This window comes from Carica papaya, chromosome 6 (assembly GCF_054855325.1).
Source record: "Carica papaya isolate Zhongbai chromosome 6, ASM5485532v1, whole genome shotgun sequence".
In the NCBI taxonomy this organism is placed as follows: domain Eukaryota; kingdom Viridiplantae; phylum Streptophyta; class Magnoliopsida; order Brassicales; family Caricaceae; genus Carica; species Carica papaya.
In genome coordinates, this window is record NC_142314.1 from 7,073,933 (window position 1) to 7,091,551 (window position 17,619).

The window sequence follows — 17,619 nt, forward strand, 5'->3', positions numbered from 1 at the left end:
CCTTTCGGCCAATATTGCATTTCCGGTGACGGCGCCGCCGCTTGCGGCGGCGATTCGCCTCGGTTTGGCCGTTTTCGACCGTTTCTGGCCGAATTCGGCCACACTTGCATCGATCCTTGCGATTAAACAACTCTAGGGCCCTCGGGGGGCCAAAAAATTACGAAAAACTGAAGCTTACCGGTGGCGGTGCTCTCGGGTACGGCGGCTCTCCGGTGAAGTTCGTATTTTGGTGATTCGGCTCCGATCAACCTGTAGAGAAAAGAATGGTGATCACGGTGATATAAAAATTGCATTAAACTGAGGCCGGGAAGGCCTCATCGGAGGCAAAAACCGAGGAGGGGCGCAGTGGCGCCGCTGGGCTTCGGCCGTGTTTTCCGGCCGTTTGGCCGGGATTTTGGCTCCGATTTAGCCACAGGGGAAATCAGCGTGGAAAAATGAGTCGGGAGTATGAAATTTACCTCGATCGGCGGTCAGAAATCCCTCCGGTGCGGCGGCGGGTGGCGGCGACCGGCTTCTGGTCAGGTGTGGGGGTTCTATTTATACCCTTTTGCCTTTTGATCTCAGCCGTCCATTTTGATTAAATCTGGGCCGTCCGTTTTTGATTGAATCTAGGCCGTCTGTGCGCGTGCATCTGGGCCGTCCGTGCGATTGCATCTGGGCCGTCCGTGCGCACGCTTGATCTGGGCCGTCCATTTTTGATTGAATTTGGACCGTCCGTGCGATTGCATCTGGGTCGTCCGTGCGCACGCTTGATCTGGGCCGTCCGTGCGCGCGGGGACGCATCTGGGCCGTCCGATCGCGCGCACGCAAATCGCCAACGTGGCCCGTCCCCGGGTCGACGTGGTCTTGCCACGCGGCAGGTCCTGGTTGGCCAGGGCTGCTGATTGGGCCGCTGACGTGGCTGCTGACGTGGCGCTCTTTTTTTTAATTAAACTTAATAAATAAAATTAATAATATAATAACAAAAATGCCCAATTGTTTGGGCGTTACAGCAGCGGTTGGCCACGCAATTTGGCATATTCTTGGCTCTTTCCGGCTCGATTTTGCCATGTGCGTGCCCAATCTGTGTGCGTCAAAAATTTCGCAGGGAATTCTGGTTGATTCACTGTGGTCTGCGATGGTGAGCGGCGACTCGATGGTGGTTCAGCGGCGGTACTCCAACACAGCACATTGTGAACTAGGGACAAGTGTGTGGTGGCGCATGGCGATTTTGGTGACCGAGATCGCGTGTCTATGGTATAATCTCTTTCCATTTTTGTATTTTAATTATTTCCACAAGTATTCGTTATTTAACTTACGTATTTTTATTTGTAAATGAGAGAGTTATGTAAATGATAATCGAGATTCAGAGAAGATTGTAGACTCGAACCAATAAGGATTTTAATACTTTTCAATTCGACTGTAGGTAAGGAATTGTGTTAATCTCATTCAGAGGCCCCCATGTTTTTATGAAAATATGTTTTCTATTAAAATGAATTGTTTACAGGTTTTATAAACTGTTTAAGTTTTCTACCACGAGTTCTACGAACTTATCATATTCGCATGTGTGTAATTGCATACGATTAAAAACCTACATGATGTTGTGTATGATTATAATTATATATTCATATTGTTACTTGTAGGTATATGCAGATTTTATACATGCTAGTTATCGAGTTATAGGTATGTGTGACGTGTATATATATATATATATATATATATATATTTGTAGGTTGTGTAACATGTGTATGTATAAATGAACAACTTGTATGTGTCTGCTTATAGAATACATATATGCCTTGTGTAAATATACAAGTATATTCATGTTGTATGTGTTGTGTGTCTATATATACTTATTTGAGTCAATAACTATAAATATAAAATATATATATTGTGCTTATTGTGTAGGCATGTTGTGGTATAATATATATGATATATAGGTAGGTGCATATATGAGTAAGACATTTAGTGATGAACCTATTTTGTAAAAGCCCAAAGCTAAAGATAATAGAAATATTGAATTATATCAACTATAAGGGAAAATAATTTAGAATTTAGGGTTTACATTCCTTATATAGTAAATCAAGATGCTCAATAGGATTATGAGAGTGTTCCTTTCTAATAGTTCATAGTAATGGGATAAATGATTAAAACAAAACGAAAAAAAAAATCCTATGGGTTAACCTCTATTAGGCAACTCTGATGAGGTCCGTGGGGTAACCTTTATTTGCAATCCTCCTGCTATTTAAGATCTGGATCTTGATCTTTTTTATATGAAATGGTTACATAGGAGAATGAGCTACACTAATCCGATAAAAATATCACACTTATCACTGATTACGGAAAATTAAAGGTTAGTAAAAAATTTATAAAACAACCAATGGAATAATTTTCTTTCTTAAATAAATTTATAAAAACCGTTATTTCATACTTACCCTAATGAGTTTTTAAAACCAACCTATGAGAACAATAATTTAAATATCATTTTTATTATATATTTACATGAATAATAAACAATAAACTTATCTTTTTACCTATTTACCGGTATTTTTGGGGGTCTATATGGATGTTCCCCTATGCGCGAATCCAATATCTAATTTGTCAATTGACCGACCGTTCCCATACCCCATCTAGTAATGGGTGTCATACATACCACCGCCTTGATATCTCGTCCGGTAGGAGGGTGTTCTATACCTCCCAACCTCTTCCGGTATGAGACTTCTCAACCCCGTTCGACTAAGATAAGGTCAACAGTAGGATTCTCCCTATGTATCGGGTCCATCCACTCTTTTCCAAGGTACCCAGTAAGCCTTTCATACATGGGTTCACATCATCAACCAATCACTAATTGTATACCAAGATCTTGTTTCATAATTACAAATTAATAAAACGACATTTAAGTAGACAATAAAAATTTATAGTTTAACAATTAAGAAATATAATTAGGACATTTATTTCAAAATAGTCAACATATAAAAATAATGGTTGAACAATCAATAAACGAGAAGCAATTAAACCTGTGAATTAAAGTACATGCGGTAAGCAACAATAACAGTCTAGCAACTAATGAACAATATATATAAAGTAAACAATTTCGTACTAACTAATTCCGGCTCCACTAGTGATATATAATTTTAAAATTTTTCTAGTATTCACAAAATATAATATTGTTGATTATTAAGCTTCAATCTACCATTATAAGAAAAATGGTGAAGGATTCAAATTCACGATATGTGTTAAAAATACCATATTTTTCACTACGCCTCCTAACAGTTCTTGAATTTTTTTGTGTGAAAAAATTAAAATATCCGTCACGTATTCAAAAATACCTCAAAAGGTCAAAATAAGTGTTCTTAAACTTTTTTAGCCAGTTTAGGGTTCCGGCACGACAGCACCACCGTGCTTTGGCATTGGCTCTGTCGTCTGCAGTGGTAGTTCCTCTCGGTCAGGTCGTTTTCAACTGACTTTGGCCGATTTTACATGGAAACCTATGAAAAACCAAGTTAAGGGGCCTCTATTGGCTAAAAAATACGAAAACTAAAACCCTACTGGCGGAAAGGTCTCCAGGTGCGGTGGCTTTGCCCTTCCTCCTTTGCGGTCGGAGTGTTTCTTCGGCTAACCTTTTTCGCATCGGCGGTGGCTCTGGTGTGGCAACGATGGTGGTCGATCTCCTTCTCTGGCATCTGGTTCACTTCCCAGCCACCCTTCTTCTTCTTCTCTGCTCACCCCTCTATTGGTTAAGATTTTGGTTCCCTGCGAAGATGAGTTTAAATACTCATCTCCATTCGATCCATATCGTTCGTTCAAGTCGATGTGGATCAGGGAGAACCATATGATTGTTACCTGTTTAGGCCAATCACGTGTGCGAATTAGGACTGTCCATCACAATTAATCCCATATGTCTAATTGTGTCTGAAGAGGAAACAGATCCAGGCCGTTCGTACGCGCGAGATGCAATATGGATCGTTGGATCGTCCAGGCACGCAGATCACTTGCATGGTTTCCCGCGTAAAACTGATGTTAGCGTGTCCGTCACGCGACAGATTCTGACTCGCCATTGCTGCTGACATGGCCGTCCTACTTGGCCAGATTTTTTTTACGATTTTACCCCATGTTTTGAATTTTTCTTTCAAAAGCCCTCCCTCCTTATTCACAATTTTTCCTTTTTTAAAAAAAAATTATTTTTAATTTCATCTCTAAATCTCTTGTTCTCAAAAATTTTACAAAATTAAAATAGAATAAAAATTAAATTATTTTAATATATTATTTTATTGATTGTAAAATTATCCCGGACTAAATTTTTGAGTTCAGGTGTTACATAATTAGTAAAAAAATAACATAAGAATCTTCAAAAGACGATAAAATTTATTTAACTTGTATCACTGAGGGATGAGTGTTTGTGTAACTTTTCGGTCCATGACTGTGGTGAACCTTACCCATGGATACAGCTTCCACTAAATGTAGTGAATCGATAAGAATTATGAACTGTATACTGTGCACTGCAAACTATAAACTGATTATAATGTATTCACGTGGTAGAGGAGATTCTTACTGCCCTCGTTGATGCCGGCGAAAACAGCATCACGCAGTGAAACTATTTTTAATAAAATATAAATTGATAGAAAAAAATAAAAAGTTATGAGTGAAGTTTACGATATTAAAATACTGAACTGCTTACTACTTAAATTGTGATACTGAATACTGAATTATGCTATTTACGAGACTGTTTATGTTATGAGTTATAATACTCAACTAAAGAATTGTGAATATTTACTGAATAAACTGATTTAAAAAATTTAGTGATTGAGTATCTGTATGCCTTTATTGTGAGCACTACCCCTTTTCCTTACTGAGTCCGTGAAACTCACACCAATTCACTCACCCCAATGTAGATTAGTCTAAATGAAGAGTAAGTTCAAGGTCGAAGGAAGACTGTGAAAAACTTTTAGCGACAATAAGAGTTCGTATTATAAAATTAGTTTAATTATATTATAGCGATGTAATGTAAAATTTTTTGTAAATCTTATGACTTATAATTCTATATAAGAGATGACTGAATCTTAAGTTTTCGCTTAGCATTACGTAAATTTATCAGGTTATGTGTGTGGAATAGTATTTCTTTCTCAACAGAGAAAACAGGTCGTTATAACATTATAAAATTTATTTTTAGTATATTTAAATATATAAATTATAATTTATATGTTTTAAAAATTCATTTTTATAAAAATTTATATTTAAAATCTCAAAATTTATTTTCATTAAATACAAAATTTCTTTTTTTTTTTTAAAAAAAAGCACTATTTTATATAATTATTTTAATTGTACTTTTAAAATTCATAAAATAAACTAAAATTCCTAATAATCCACTTTTACATGTCCACTCCATTTTGTCATTAAGCAAAACAACCCATAAGGAGATCTAAGAAAAAAGAGGACCCTCATGGTCTCTCTACATGCACATTCATTAGAAAAGTATTTAATGCACTAATTATTCTTTAATTGGATGACCGGTGCTTTCTTCCCTTTTATAAAAATTATAAATTTAAGTAAGTTAGGTTATACATTTTTATGTATTTTTGTTAAAAAATTATGTAATAATTAATATTTAATTATCATAATTAACAAAATATACCTATTTTTACTAAAAAAATAATTTAATAACTTACATTAATAACATTCATAAAGATTATCTGAAAAATACGAATACGAACGTAAATGTTAAACATATATCAAGACAAAAACTAACAGCTGCAAAGACAAATTAATCCAGGTATCGACGAAGACTTTTACACTGTTCAATGAAACGAGCAATGCAGTCATGAAGGGTAGCTATTTCTGCAGCAAGCACTCTTCGCTTCTCCTCTCTGTTGTTTGCAGGCTGTTGAGGTGCAGATGAGAAGGCAGCAGCTTGAGGACGTTGTGTCAAAGTCCGTTGTCGACGCCTATTGGATTCCGTAGATGATTCGGGACGAGCTAAAACATAGACAAAACCCATTTGTTCGAGACAAACGAAATCATAAACAAGATTATCATGTATGTTTATGATCGCTTATTAGTTGCAGTGTAGGGCATGAGTTGCAAAGTCCACACTTTAAATTCAAAATAGAATTGCATAAAATAACAAATTACAAGAAGTCACCACTATAATCCTAAACAAGAATGTAGCGACCCAGAACTTGAAAGGAAGTAAATTATAAATTAAATACATAAACGAAATAATAGCGTTAGAGTTTATATTCTTTACACAATAATTCAGAATACCCAATAGGGCTACAAGAATTATCCTTCTAAAATAACAACTAATAATTAAAAAAATAAATAAAAAGTAAATAAACTAAACATTCTATTCGTAACCCTCTTGTGGATCGGGATCTAAGTCTTGGTCCTCTTGATCTAAAATGGTTAATGAAAGAGTAAACTACACTATCTCAGCAAAAAAGGTTAATGAAAGAGTAAACTACACTCATCGATATAGAAATGAAAGTTGGTAAAAATCATGAAAACAACTAATAAAATTTTTATTTTAGGTAAATTTATTTATCATTAGTAAAATCATTTATTGTACATTTATCGTAGCAAAATTTTTAAAACTGACATATAGAGACAATTGCACAAACAATCTCATAATCTCATGTACAATTAATCAAAACAACAACTTTTCCTTTTTATCTTCCTACTGGTATCTATGGAGGTTAATAGAGATGTTCTCACTACGCGTGAACTCTTATCCAATATTTTCAATCAACCGGCTGTCCTCATACTCCGTCCGGTATGAGCGCCAAAAATATCATCCTTCAATACCCCATCCGGTATAAGGGTGAAACAAACTGTCCCCATATCCAGTCCGGTATAAGTGCCATAGTACCAGTCCTCCATACCCTGTCCGGTATGAGGCAACGTTCGCGATAGAGTTCCTTATGTACCCGATCCGTCCACTATCTTTCAAGATATCCAGTAAGGCTACCATTTATTTATTGACATAATCAAGCAATTTTTCGTTTATATTTAATTTTTGGTTTCACAATTTAACTGTAAATCACGCAAAACAAACAATACATGCATCAAGGAAACACAACTATATCATCTTACCAACTCCAGCGTATTATCATGCATTAAAAACTGTAAAATCAATCATTCGATTAAACATAACAAACAATAATAATAATAACGAGTCCCAGCTTTATTAATAACATGTGATTAATTATCGAAATTTTCTAAATTATAGAAAATATTACATTATTTATAATTAAACTTCAATTCCATAACAAGGAATAAGGTGATGGATTCTTACCCGAATCTGTATCCTAACGCTAAACTTTTAATCGCGCCTACGGACGGTCCCCAAGTTTTTTGAATTTTTCTTTGGAGATTAAAACACACTTTAAATACCTAGAAATACCCAAAAAATCCAAAATTAATGTTAAAAACCCTTTCTGGCCAATTTCGGAGCTCCGGCACGGTGACACCACCGTGCTTCGGTGACGGTATCATTGCCCATGGCAGTGGTTTACCTCAGGTTGGCCGTTCTCGGCCTCTTTTGCCCGATTTTGATCGATTTTGTGCTCAATCCTGCAAGAAAACACGTTAAGGGGTCTTGGTTGGCCGGAAAAAGTCAAAAAACAAAAGCTTATCAACGGCAGGGTTTTCGGTGCGGTGGCTCTACTGGCTCACCTTTGCGGTTGAATGTTTTTCTTTGGTCAACTTGTGGAAAACAAAAAAGTAAATACAATGGTAGAAAAATTGCACGAAACGGAAATCGGGAAGGGCCTCATCGGAAATGCTTTTTGATTATTTCTACGACGGTGCCGCCGAGCTTTACCCACAGTTTTCGGTTTATCGGTTAGTTTTTTTACTCTGATTTAGCCATGGAAGTGTTTAAAATTTAATTTCGAGCCAATAAAAATTTCTTTACCTCTTTTGGCAGTCAGAGGTGGCTCTGGCACGGCGGCGGGTGACGGTCGGCTCCCTTCCTGGTGACTGGTTCTTCTTCTCTGGTGAGGAGGTCTGGCGACTAGGGTTAGGATTTATCTCTTCCCTCCCCAGTGAGGTTATGTATTTATATTTATCTCTTTTTAATCTGGGTCGTCCATCGTGTTTGATTTGAACTGTCCAAACGTGTTTAAATATGAAGTAAATCTGGACCATTCATCGCGATTTGATCTGTACCGTCCAATCTCGTTTAAATAGAAAGTAAATATAGACTGTTCATCACGAGTTGATCTGGACCGTACGATCGCATTTAAATAGGAAACGGATCCATACCGTCCACATACACCGGAACAAATCCGGACCGTCCGATCGCGGGCATGCGAATTGCCAGTGTGGCCTCCCGCGTGGCACCGCGTTAGAGTGTATTGCCACGTGACGTGCTACGGTTTGTCGGCGCTGCTGACTGGGCATCCTACGTGGCACATTTTTTTAAAATTATATTTTGACCCCTAATTTTTAATTTTTCTTTCAAAAATACTCCCACAACCCAAATTTTTACCATCTTTTTTCCAAAATTATTTTCAATTTCATTCTCCACCTATTTTTTTTTCACTAATTGAAAATTCAAAAATTTTAAAAATATTTATTCATTAATTTTAAATGTTTTAAAATTAATTCCGAATGTTACAACTCTCCCCCCTTAAAAGAAATTTAGTCCCTCAAATTTGTCTCTCTCTCACTCAATCAAACAGTTGGAAATATTGAGTTCTGAAGTCTGATTTTAGCTCTCATGTGGTCTCCCCCTGTATGTGATTCTGCCATACGACCTTAGCGAAGGGAATTTCCCGATTGCGAAGTATTATGCTCTTTTGGTCCACAATATTGACTGTTACCTCCTCGTAGGACAGATCCTTCTGGAGCGAAAGAGGCTCGTGGGTCAAGACTTGAGAGGGATCCAGGTTGTACTTGCGTAGCATGGACACATGGAACACATTATGACCCCTAAAAAATTCTAGAGACAGTGTTAATCTGTAGGCGGCGTTGCTAATTCTGTTTAAGATTTCAAATGACCCAATAAACTGGAGATTTAGTTTTTCACTCTTGCCAAACTTATTGATTCCCTTGAACGGAGTGATATTAAGAACACCCAATCACCTTTCTCAAATTCTAAATCTCTCATCCGGGTATCCGCATAACTCTTCTGTCTGCTTTGAGTCGTCTAGATGTTCTTCTTGATCTTAACTATTTTGGCTGAAGTCTCCTCCACAAGATCTATACCAAACAATTTTGTATCACCCACCTCTTTCTGACAGATCAGTAATCTACATGGGCGGTCATACAACACCTCGTACGGAGCTATACCAATATTTTCTTGGTAACTATTATTGTAGGCGAACTCTATTAGGGGTAAATGATCGTCCCAATAGTCCCTGAAATCAAGAATATAAGCTCAAAGCATATCCGCCAGTGTGCAGATTTTCTGATTGTCCATCGGTTTGAGAGTAGAATGCAGTACTAAGGGATAGTTTCGTTTCCATGACTTGCTGAAAACTAGACCACAACTGAAAAGTGAACCTGGGGTCCTTGTCGGACATTACTATTACTGGTACTCTATGTAACCTAACTATCTTGCGAATATTATACATTCTTACTAGTTTGTCCAAGGGGTTAGTCATCATGATAACCAAGAAGTGGGAAGATTTGGTAAGCCAGTCAACAATTATCCAAATGACATCATGTTCTGAGCGTGCCTTAGGCAATCATGTCATGAAATCTATTATGATATGTTCCCACTTTCATTCTAGAATTGGTAATGGTTGAAGTAGTCTGCCTGGGTATTGATGCTTTGCCTAGACTTGCTGATATACCAAACACTTAGAAACAAAGTCGGCCGCATCTCTTTTCATCCAGTTCCACCAAAATCGAGATCGCATACTTTGATATATCTTAGTGCTTCTGGGATGCATGAAAAATTTTAAGGTATAGGCTTTTGTCATGATGTCCCTTTTCAGCTCACTGTCACACGGAACACACACCCTGTCCTAAAATGTAAGTAACCTATCGGCAAAAACTCAAAATTCTAAATTAACTCCCTGTTCTGCATCTTTCTTGAGGGCTGGTAGGGTGGAAACGACGGATTGAGCTTCCTTTATCCTTTGAATCAACTCAAGTTGAACAGTCAGGTGGGCCAAACATGTGACTCTCTTCAGGTTCTGAAGTTGTACCTGTTATGTGGCCCTTATTGCCTTACATTTTGAAACCATTAGGTGAGCTAATATGCCTGCACTTTTTTTGCCGAGTGCGTTGCCTACCACATTATCATTATCTGGTTGATACAAAATGTTGTAATCGTAGCCCTTGAGGAGTTCTATTCATCTTCTCTAATGCATGTTAAAATACTTTTGAGTGAATATGTGTTTCAAGCTCTTATGGTCGGTATAGATCTAAAAAGTCTTCCCATACAAATAATGGCACAAAGTCTTCTAAATGTGGATAATCGCAGCAAGTTCTAAGTCATGGGTGAGGTAATTTTTCTCATAACTCTTCAATTGCCTATACCTATAGGCTATGACATTTCTATACTACATCAGAACACAACCCAACCCTTAGTATGAGGCATCACTATAAACTGTATATCTACCTGTCCTGCTCGGCAAGACCAACACAGGTGCGATAGTCAACCGCTTCTTTAGTTCCGAAAAACTCCTTTCACAGTTCTCATTCCATTCGAACTTAACGTTTTTCTTTGTGAGCTGAGTTAAAGGAGCAGCTAGACTAGAAAATCCTTCCACAAACCTGCAGTAATAACCTACCATTCCCAGAAAGCTACGAATCTCCTTGACCGATGCTAATTTTTTTCATCCGAGCACTGTCTCAACCTTTTTGGGGTTCACTGACACTCCATCACTTGATATGATCTGCCATATGAAGGTAGTTTGCTCGAGTCAGAACCCACACTTGCTCAGTTTTACATACAACTTCTTTTCTCTAAGAACCTCCAAAACCTGAGTCAGATGGCGAGCATACTTCTCTCTGCTTCTTGAATAGAACATGATATCATCGATAAATATAATGACGAACTGATCTAGGAATTGTCTGAAAATTCTATTCATAAAATCCATGAAAATAGTTGGTGCGTTGGTTAGTTTAAATGACATGACTAAGAATTCATAGTGTCCGTATCTGGTCCAAAAAACTGTTTTGAAAATGTCTTCTACCTTGATCTTTATCTGGTGGTAACTTAAACACAAGTCTATTTTAGAGAAGACTTTGGCACCCTGCAGCTGATTAAAAAAGGTCATTGATTCTAGGGAGAGGGTGTTTGTTCTTGATCATGACCTTGTTCAGTCCTCTGTAGTTAATACATAACCTTAATGTCCCATCCCCCTTCCTTGCAAATGTGACTCCGGTACCCCAAAGGGACACACTATGTTAGATGAATCCACTATCCTGCAATTCATTGATCTGTTTCCTCAACTCCTCCATCTCAACATAACTCATGCGGTAAGGGGCAACCGAAATAAGCTGGGTGCCTGGCTGAATGTCTATGGTGAATTCAACTTCTCTATCCACTAGCAATCTAGGTAATTCATCCAAAAACACATCCGGGAAGTCTCGAACTACCAAAATCTCTTGAATATAAATTTCTTTTTTGGGTTTGCTTAGTTAGAGAAAACAGTCGGGTTAAAGCACTTGAAAATAGAAAAATTTACCACGAGGGAACAAATGTTAAATAATTTTATTAATTTGTAAATGACTTCTCATTAGAAGGGTTGAATACAAGGTTCTTATGAAAATAATTTACGGTCGTCTGATACGCCGCTAACTAGTTCATTCTTAGGATTACATCAAATTCTTCCGTATCAATCTCTATTAAGTCCACATTCAATTTTCTATCTGCTATATTTATGACAGACTCTGTATATAACCTCTCCTAGTAGTGTCATACTCTCAGGAGTATATACAAACAATATAAAATCAAGTCTTTCAGATAATACATTCAAATTTAATGTAAAAGCATGTGAAACAAATGAATGTGAGGCACCAATATCAATCAAAACATGTGCAAGATTATTACTGATAGTGTACGTACCCTGTATCACGTTTGGGTTGGCCTCTGCATCTTGCTGAGTGAGGTTGTAAGCCCTGCCCTGGATAGGAGGTTTGGTCTGTTTCTGATTCCTCGGGCACTCCCTCACGTAATGCTGGGTACTTCCACATATACGACATGTATTGTTGAGGCGATAGTAGGATTGATTCTCATGATCCTTACCATAGTGTTGGCAAGTCCTGCCGCGTCCTATTGTTGGAATTTGAGGAGCCTGAGTCATTGGCCTAGGCCTCTTGTTCTGCTGAACATGTGCAGTAGGTGCTGGTCTACGGTGTGAAACCGGGGGCTTGAGGTTCCCTACTGTTGGAGAAAAAATGCGAAAGTTCATCTCCACTAGTTGCGCCTTGGCCAAAACAGTCAAGTAAGTACTGAACTCGAATACATACAGCTGTTGTCTGATCTCCGAACGAAGACCCCACTAAAACTTTCTTACCTTTCTGCTTTCATCCATCATGCTCTCATGGGAATACCGGTACAACTCTAAAAACTTTCGGGCATATTCTGATACAGTCATATCACCCTGGACCATGTATGCAAACTCCATTTTCTTCAGATGTCGGAGATGCTCTGGGAGGTATTTTGCATTAAAAGCCATCAAGAATTGTTTTTAAGTGACTGGAACGAGCAGAGTGGTCTGCTTAAGTTTCCACAAGTGGCCTGCATCTCCCACCAGTATGTAGGTTGCAAGTATTACTCTCTGTTTGAAAATTACTCCAAGAGTCTTGAAGGTCTTTTCTGTCTCAGCTAACCAGTATTCGGCCTCTTCAAAGGATGATCCCCCTGCAAAAGTAGATGAGTTTAGTTTTTTATACATCTCAATGTAGTATGGGTCCATCATGGGAGGTATTGGGTCCCGTAGAAGAGGGACTAGATTGTGCTGGGGATGGACCGGATGACCCTTTAGTGGTACTAGATGATACAGTGGAGGCACAAGATTGTACTGTGGTGGTGCCGGGTGATACGGTTGGGGCACCGGGCTATACTGTGGTGGTGCTGGGTGATACTGTGGTTGGGGCACCGGATCATACTGTGGTGGTATCGGATAGTACTATGGAGGAGTAGGGTCGTACTAGGGTGGCTCAGGATCCTCCTGCTGCAGGGGTAACTCAACCTGTGGTAGCTGGGGAGGGTCAAGTAGCTCTTTCCTTTCTTTCCGGGCTTGCTGGGCAGCGATGAGTCTCTCCAGCATTTCAAATAATCGGTTAACATCCTCTCGAAGTAAACTTTCCCGGGCTACTCGATTTAGTGGAGGTCTTCCTCTCATCATCTATCTGTACCTGCATTTCACAAAAAAAAAATTGAGTGATAATTCATTCTTTGGTGTTTTCTAGGGTTTTTGTGTAAGTAACGGTTCTGAGGAACGCGACTCTGATACCAACTGTAGCGACCCGAAACTTAAAAGGAAGTAGATTATAAATTAAGTACGGAAGCAAAATAATAGCGTTAAGGTTTATATTCATTACACAATAGGGCTACGAGAATGATCATTTTAAAAGAACAACTAATAATTAAATAAATAAATAAAAAGTAAACAAATTGAACATCCTATTTGCAACCCTCTTATGGATCAGGATCTAGATCTTGGTCTTCTTGATCTGAAATAATTAATGAAAGAATGAGTTACACTAGCCCAACAAGAATGTCACACTACTCACCAATACAGAAATGATGGTTGGTAAAAATCATTAAAATAACTAATGGAGCTCTTATTTTAAGTAAATTCATTTATCATGAGTAAAATAATTTATTGTACACTTACCGTATCAAAAATTTCAAAACTGACCTGTAGAGGCAATGACACAAACAATCTCATGTACAATTAACCACAATAATAACTTTTCCTTTTTATCTACCTATGGTATCCGTGGGGGTTCATAGGGATATCCCCACTACGCGTGAACCCTTATTCAATATTTTTAATTAACCGGCTATCCCCATATCTCATCCGGTATAAGCGCCAAAAATATCATTCCTCAATATCCCGTCTGGTATGAGGGTGAAACGAACCATTTCCATACCCCATCCGGTATGAGCGCCAAAGTACTAATCCTCCATACTCCGTCCGATATGAGGCGACTTTCACGGTAGGATTTTCTATGTACCCAATTCGTCCACCATCTCCTAGGATATCCAGTAAGGCTACCATTCATTCACTCACTTAATCTAACAATTTTTCGTTTACATTTAATTTTTGATTTCACAATTAAACTGTAAATCACGCAAAATAAGTAATATATGTATTAATGAAACACAACTAGATCCTTTTACCATCTCTAACGTATTATCATGCATTAAAAACTGTAAAATTAATTAATAGTTAAATAGGACAAACAACAATAATAATAACCGGTTCCAGCTCCGTAACATGTGGTTAATTATCAAGATTTTTTAAATTGTATAAAATACCACATTATTTATAATTAAACTTCAATTCCATAACAAGGAATAGAGTGAGAGATTCTTATTCGAATCAGTATCTGAATGCTAAACTTTCAGTCGTGCCTACTGACGTTCCCGGGGTTCCTTAAATTTTTCTTCAGAGATTAAAACACGCTCTAAGTACCTAGGAATACTCCAAAAAATTCAAAATCGGTATTAGAACCCTTTTCGACCAATTTCAGGATTCTAGCACGGTGGTGGTTTACCTCGAGTTGGCCGTTTTCGGCCAGTTTCACCTGATTTCGGTCAGCTCTGTGCTCAATCGTACGAGAAACACGTTAAGGAGTCTCGGTTGACTGGAAAAAGTCAAAAAATAGAAGCTTACCGGTGGCAGAATTTTTCGGTGTGGTGATTTTGCCACCTCACCTTCGCAGTTGAGTGTTTTTCTTCGGTCAATCTGTGGAAAACAAAAAGGTGAATATAATTTTGAAAAAATTGCACGAAACGAGAATCGGAAAGGGCCTCATCAGAAGTGATTTTTTATTTTTTCCGCGGTAACGCTGCCGGGCTTTACCTGTAGTTTCCGGCTCATCCGCTAGTCATTTTACTCTGATTTGGCCATGGAGGTGTTCAAAATCGAATTTCGAGCGAATGAGAAATTTTTACCTCTTTTGGTGGTCAGAGGTGGCTCTAGCACGGCGGCGGGCGACGGTCGACTCCCTTCTTAGTAACTAGTTTTTTTTCTTCGGCGGGAGGGTCTGGCGGCTAGGATTAAGGTTTGGTGTAAGGTGAGATATTTATATCCGTCTCTTTTTAATATGGGCCGTTCATCGCGTTTGATCTGGACCATCCGATCTCGTTTAAATAGGAAGTGAATCTGGACCGTTCATCGCGATTTGATCTGGACTGTCCGATCGCATTTAAATAGGAAGTGAATCTGAACCATTCATCGTAATTTGATTTGCACCGTACAATCGCGTTTAAAAAGAAAATGGATCCGGACCGTCCACACGCGCAGGAACAAATCCGGACCGTCTGATCGCGGGCACGCAGATTGCCAGCGTGACCTCCACATGGCACCGTGTCAGAGTGCTTTACCACGCGGCACGCTCCGATTCGTCGGGGCTGTTGACTGGGTGTCATACGTAGCATATTTTTCTTAAATTACGTTTTCATCCACAGTTTTCAATTTTTCTTTCAAAAATATCTCTAAAATTCAAATTTTTACCACTTATTCTCAAAATTATTTTCAATTTTATCATTCACCTATTTTTTTCATTTTTTTATTAAATAAAATTTTAAAAGATTTAAAAATTATATTTATTCATTAATTTTAAATATATTAAAATTAATTTTGGATGTTACAAAGAAGCTCCATGATTTCATTCTAACCCACTTGACAAAACAATTTTTGAAATAGAAATTATGCACAGAAAAACTAGCTAAATGGATGAAAATGTTTTTTAAAAAACCCCATTAAAAATCTAACTAATTTCCACTTGAGGATTGAATAATTCAATCAAATTAGCATAAATCTTATGAGCCAAGAGAACCCTCTTATGCACCAATCATAAGCAACAAAGCAACGTCAGATAAACACCACGCACAGACCAATCAATGGAGATCTCAGTCCAGGTTTAGGCCATTTATTCATAAGTCTAAATAGTACAATATTCACCATAACACAGGCAACTGACAGACTATGCAAGAATGAAAAAAGAGAGAAGAAAACCAGCATACACTGAAGTGCATTTAAAAAGAATCAAATCAAAACTCCACAAGAGATTTAAGCCTTCCCGGACCAACCCCCAATCACTGAGAAAAAAACAAATGAAAACCCAAACACAGAACACCAACTGTTAAATAAAACAGGTTTAAACTTCATCATTCATTTACTAAAAGATATAAAAGGGAGATAAAACTATCTATTGCATGTATATTCCCCTAAAAATCAGGAAAAGTAGAACGTATATAAACATGTAATCTGCAGAAAAGAAGGAAAAGAGAACGCATGAAGCATAACAAAACTGAACACTAAAGTTGAGAGGATTACCTCCAGAAGAAGAGTTGACAAGCCTGTTGCAGGAGAACAATGGAAGGTCCTTGAAGGATCGGAGAGGAGACGAATTTCAAGGCGCTGACCTTGAAGGAGGTTTTGAGGGACTTGAGTCGAGAGAGTTAGGGTTTATAAAAGGGAAGAGATGGATTTGGTTCAAAATCATATGGTTTACAGGCCCAATTAATAAAAATGAATTTACGTTCAATATATATACATATACACAGGCACGATTAAATGTACGTGCGTATAGGAGTGCAATGAATTTTTCGTCCAATTTGGTTACCACGTTCCAACTATATATTGCATGCATGAGGTCAACGCTGCATGCAACTTAGGTACTGAATATGTTTTAAATATTATAGAGCAAAAATACTTGAAGACTTTTCAAATAAAGCAAACTTCTAAACCTATCAAAACTACATAAGAAATATCTTTTCAAAACAGAAAATATTTTCAGTTAATAAAAAGATCATGATGATCAGGATAAAGATCATGACTTAGATCATGAGAATCTCCAATATCCAATAGGTACCTTAAACTTATGTTATTCATGAATTTAAAATTTTCTGTGGATAAATATAATATATATATATATGTATGTGTATATAACCCTCAACCCTCTATTAATAGTTATTTTATTTCTGGAATTTATACAATAACTTTTTTGGGTGACTAATATACTTAACTGAAGCATATATATATGCACATATATATGAAAAAAAAAAGATTAAACATATATATATATATATACCCACAGAAGAGATGTATATATACTAACTGTGCTACATATATGAACAAGAAAAAGGAAATGAAGAAGTTTAAATCATCAAATAGAAGCTAATGGGATCAAAACCTATATATAGACCTGGAGCTACGTGTGTTCGTATACTACATTCAATATTCATGGCTATAATCACTTACATTGTGAAATATACACATATTCATCATTCAATATGTATTTATGTATATAACCATTTTGGTTGCATATGGACATAAGAACAAACAGACACGCTGAGACTTGGGGGATTATATAAACATGTAAGTATATGTATATGTTTTTTTTATCCTTTAAATCTTTATCGAATTTTGTTATTTATTTAAACTCCCTTTATTAAAAAACTATTATGTATCCAGAATTGTGATAATTTATTAGATTATAAAT

At 37.3% G+C, this 17,619-nt stretch overlaps 1 protein-coding gene across 2 annotated transcripts; it reads right to left on the minus strand.

The window, feature by feature from the left end:
- Nucleotides 1-5,673: 5,673 nt before the first annotated feature.
- Nucleotides 5,674-16,891, minus strand: LOC148253263 (uncharacterized). Of its 2 annotated transcripts, XM_088223171.1 has the most exons (4): nt 16,452-16,891; nt 12,453-13,296; nt 12,002-12,319; nt 5,674-5,952 (listed from the first exon to the last, which is right to left on the minus strand). In XM_088223171.1, exons 3-4 carry the CDS (start codon nt 12,237-12,239, stop codon nt 5,741-5,743), a joined length of 450 nt encoding a protein of 149 aa, XP_088079297.1. In that variant the 5' UTR covers nt 12,240-12,319; nt 12,453-13,296; nt 16,452-16,891; the 3' UTR covers nt 5,674-5,740. The 2 variants fall into 2 exon arrangements, with proteins under 2 accessions (XP_088079297.1, XP_088079296.1); XM_088223170.1 differs by having other exon boundaries at nt 12,002-13,296; nt 16,452-16,890.
- Nucleotides 16,892-17,619: the final 728 nt, after the last annotated feature.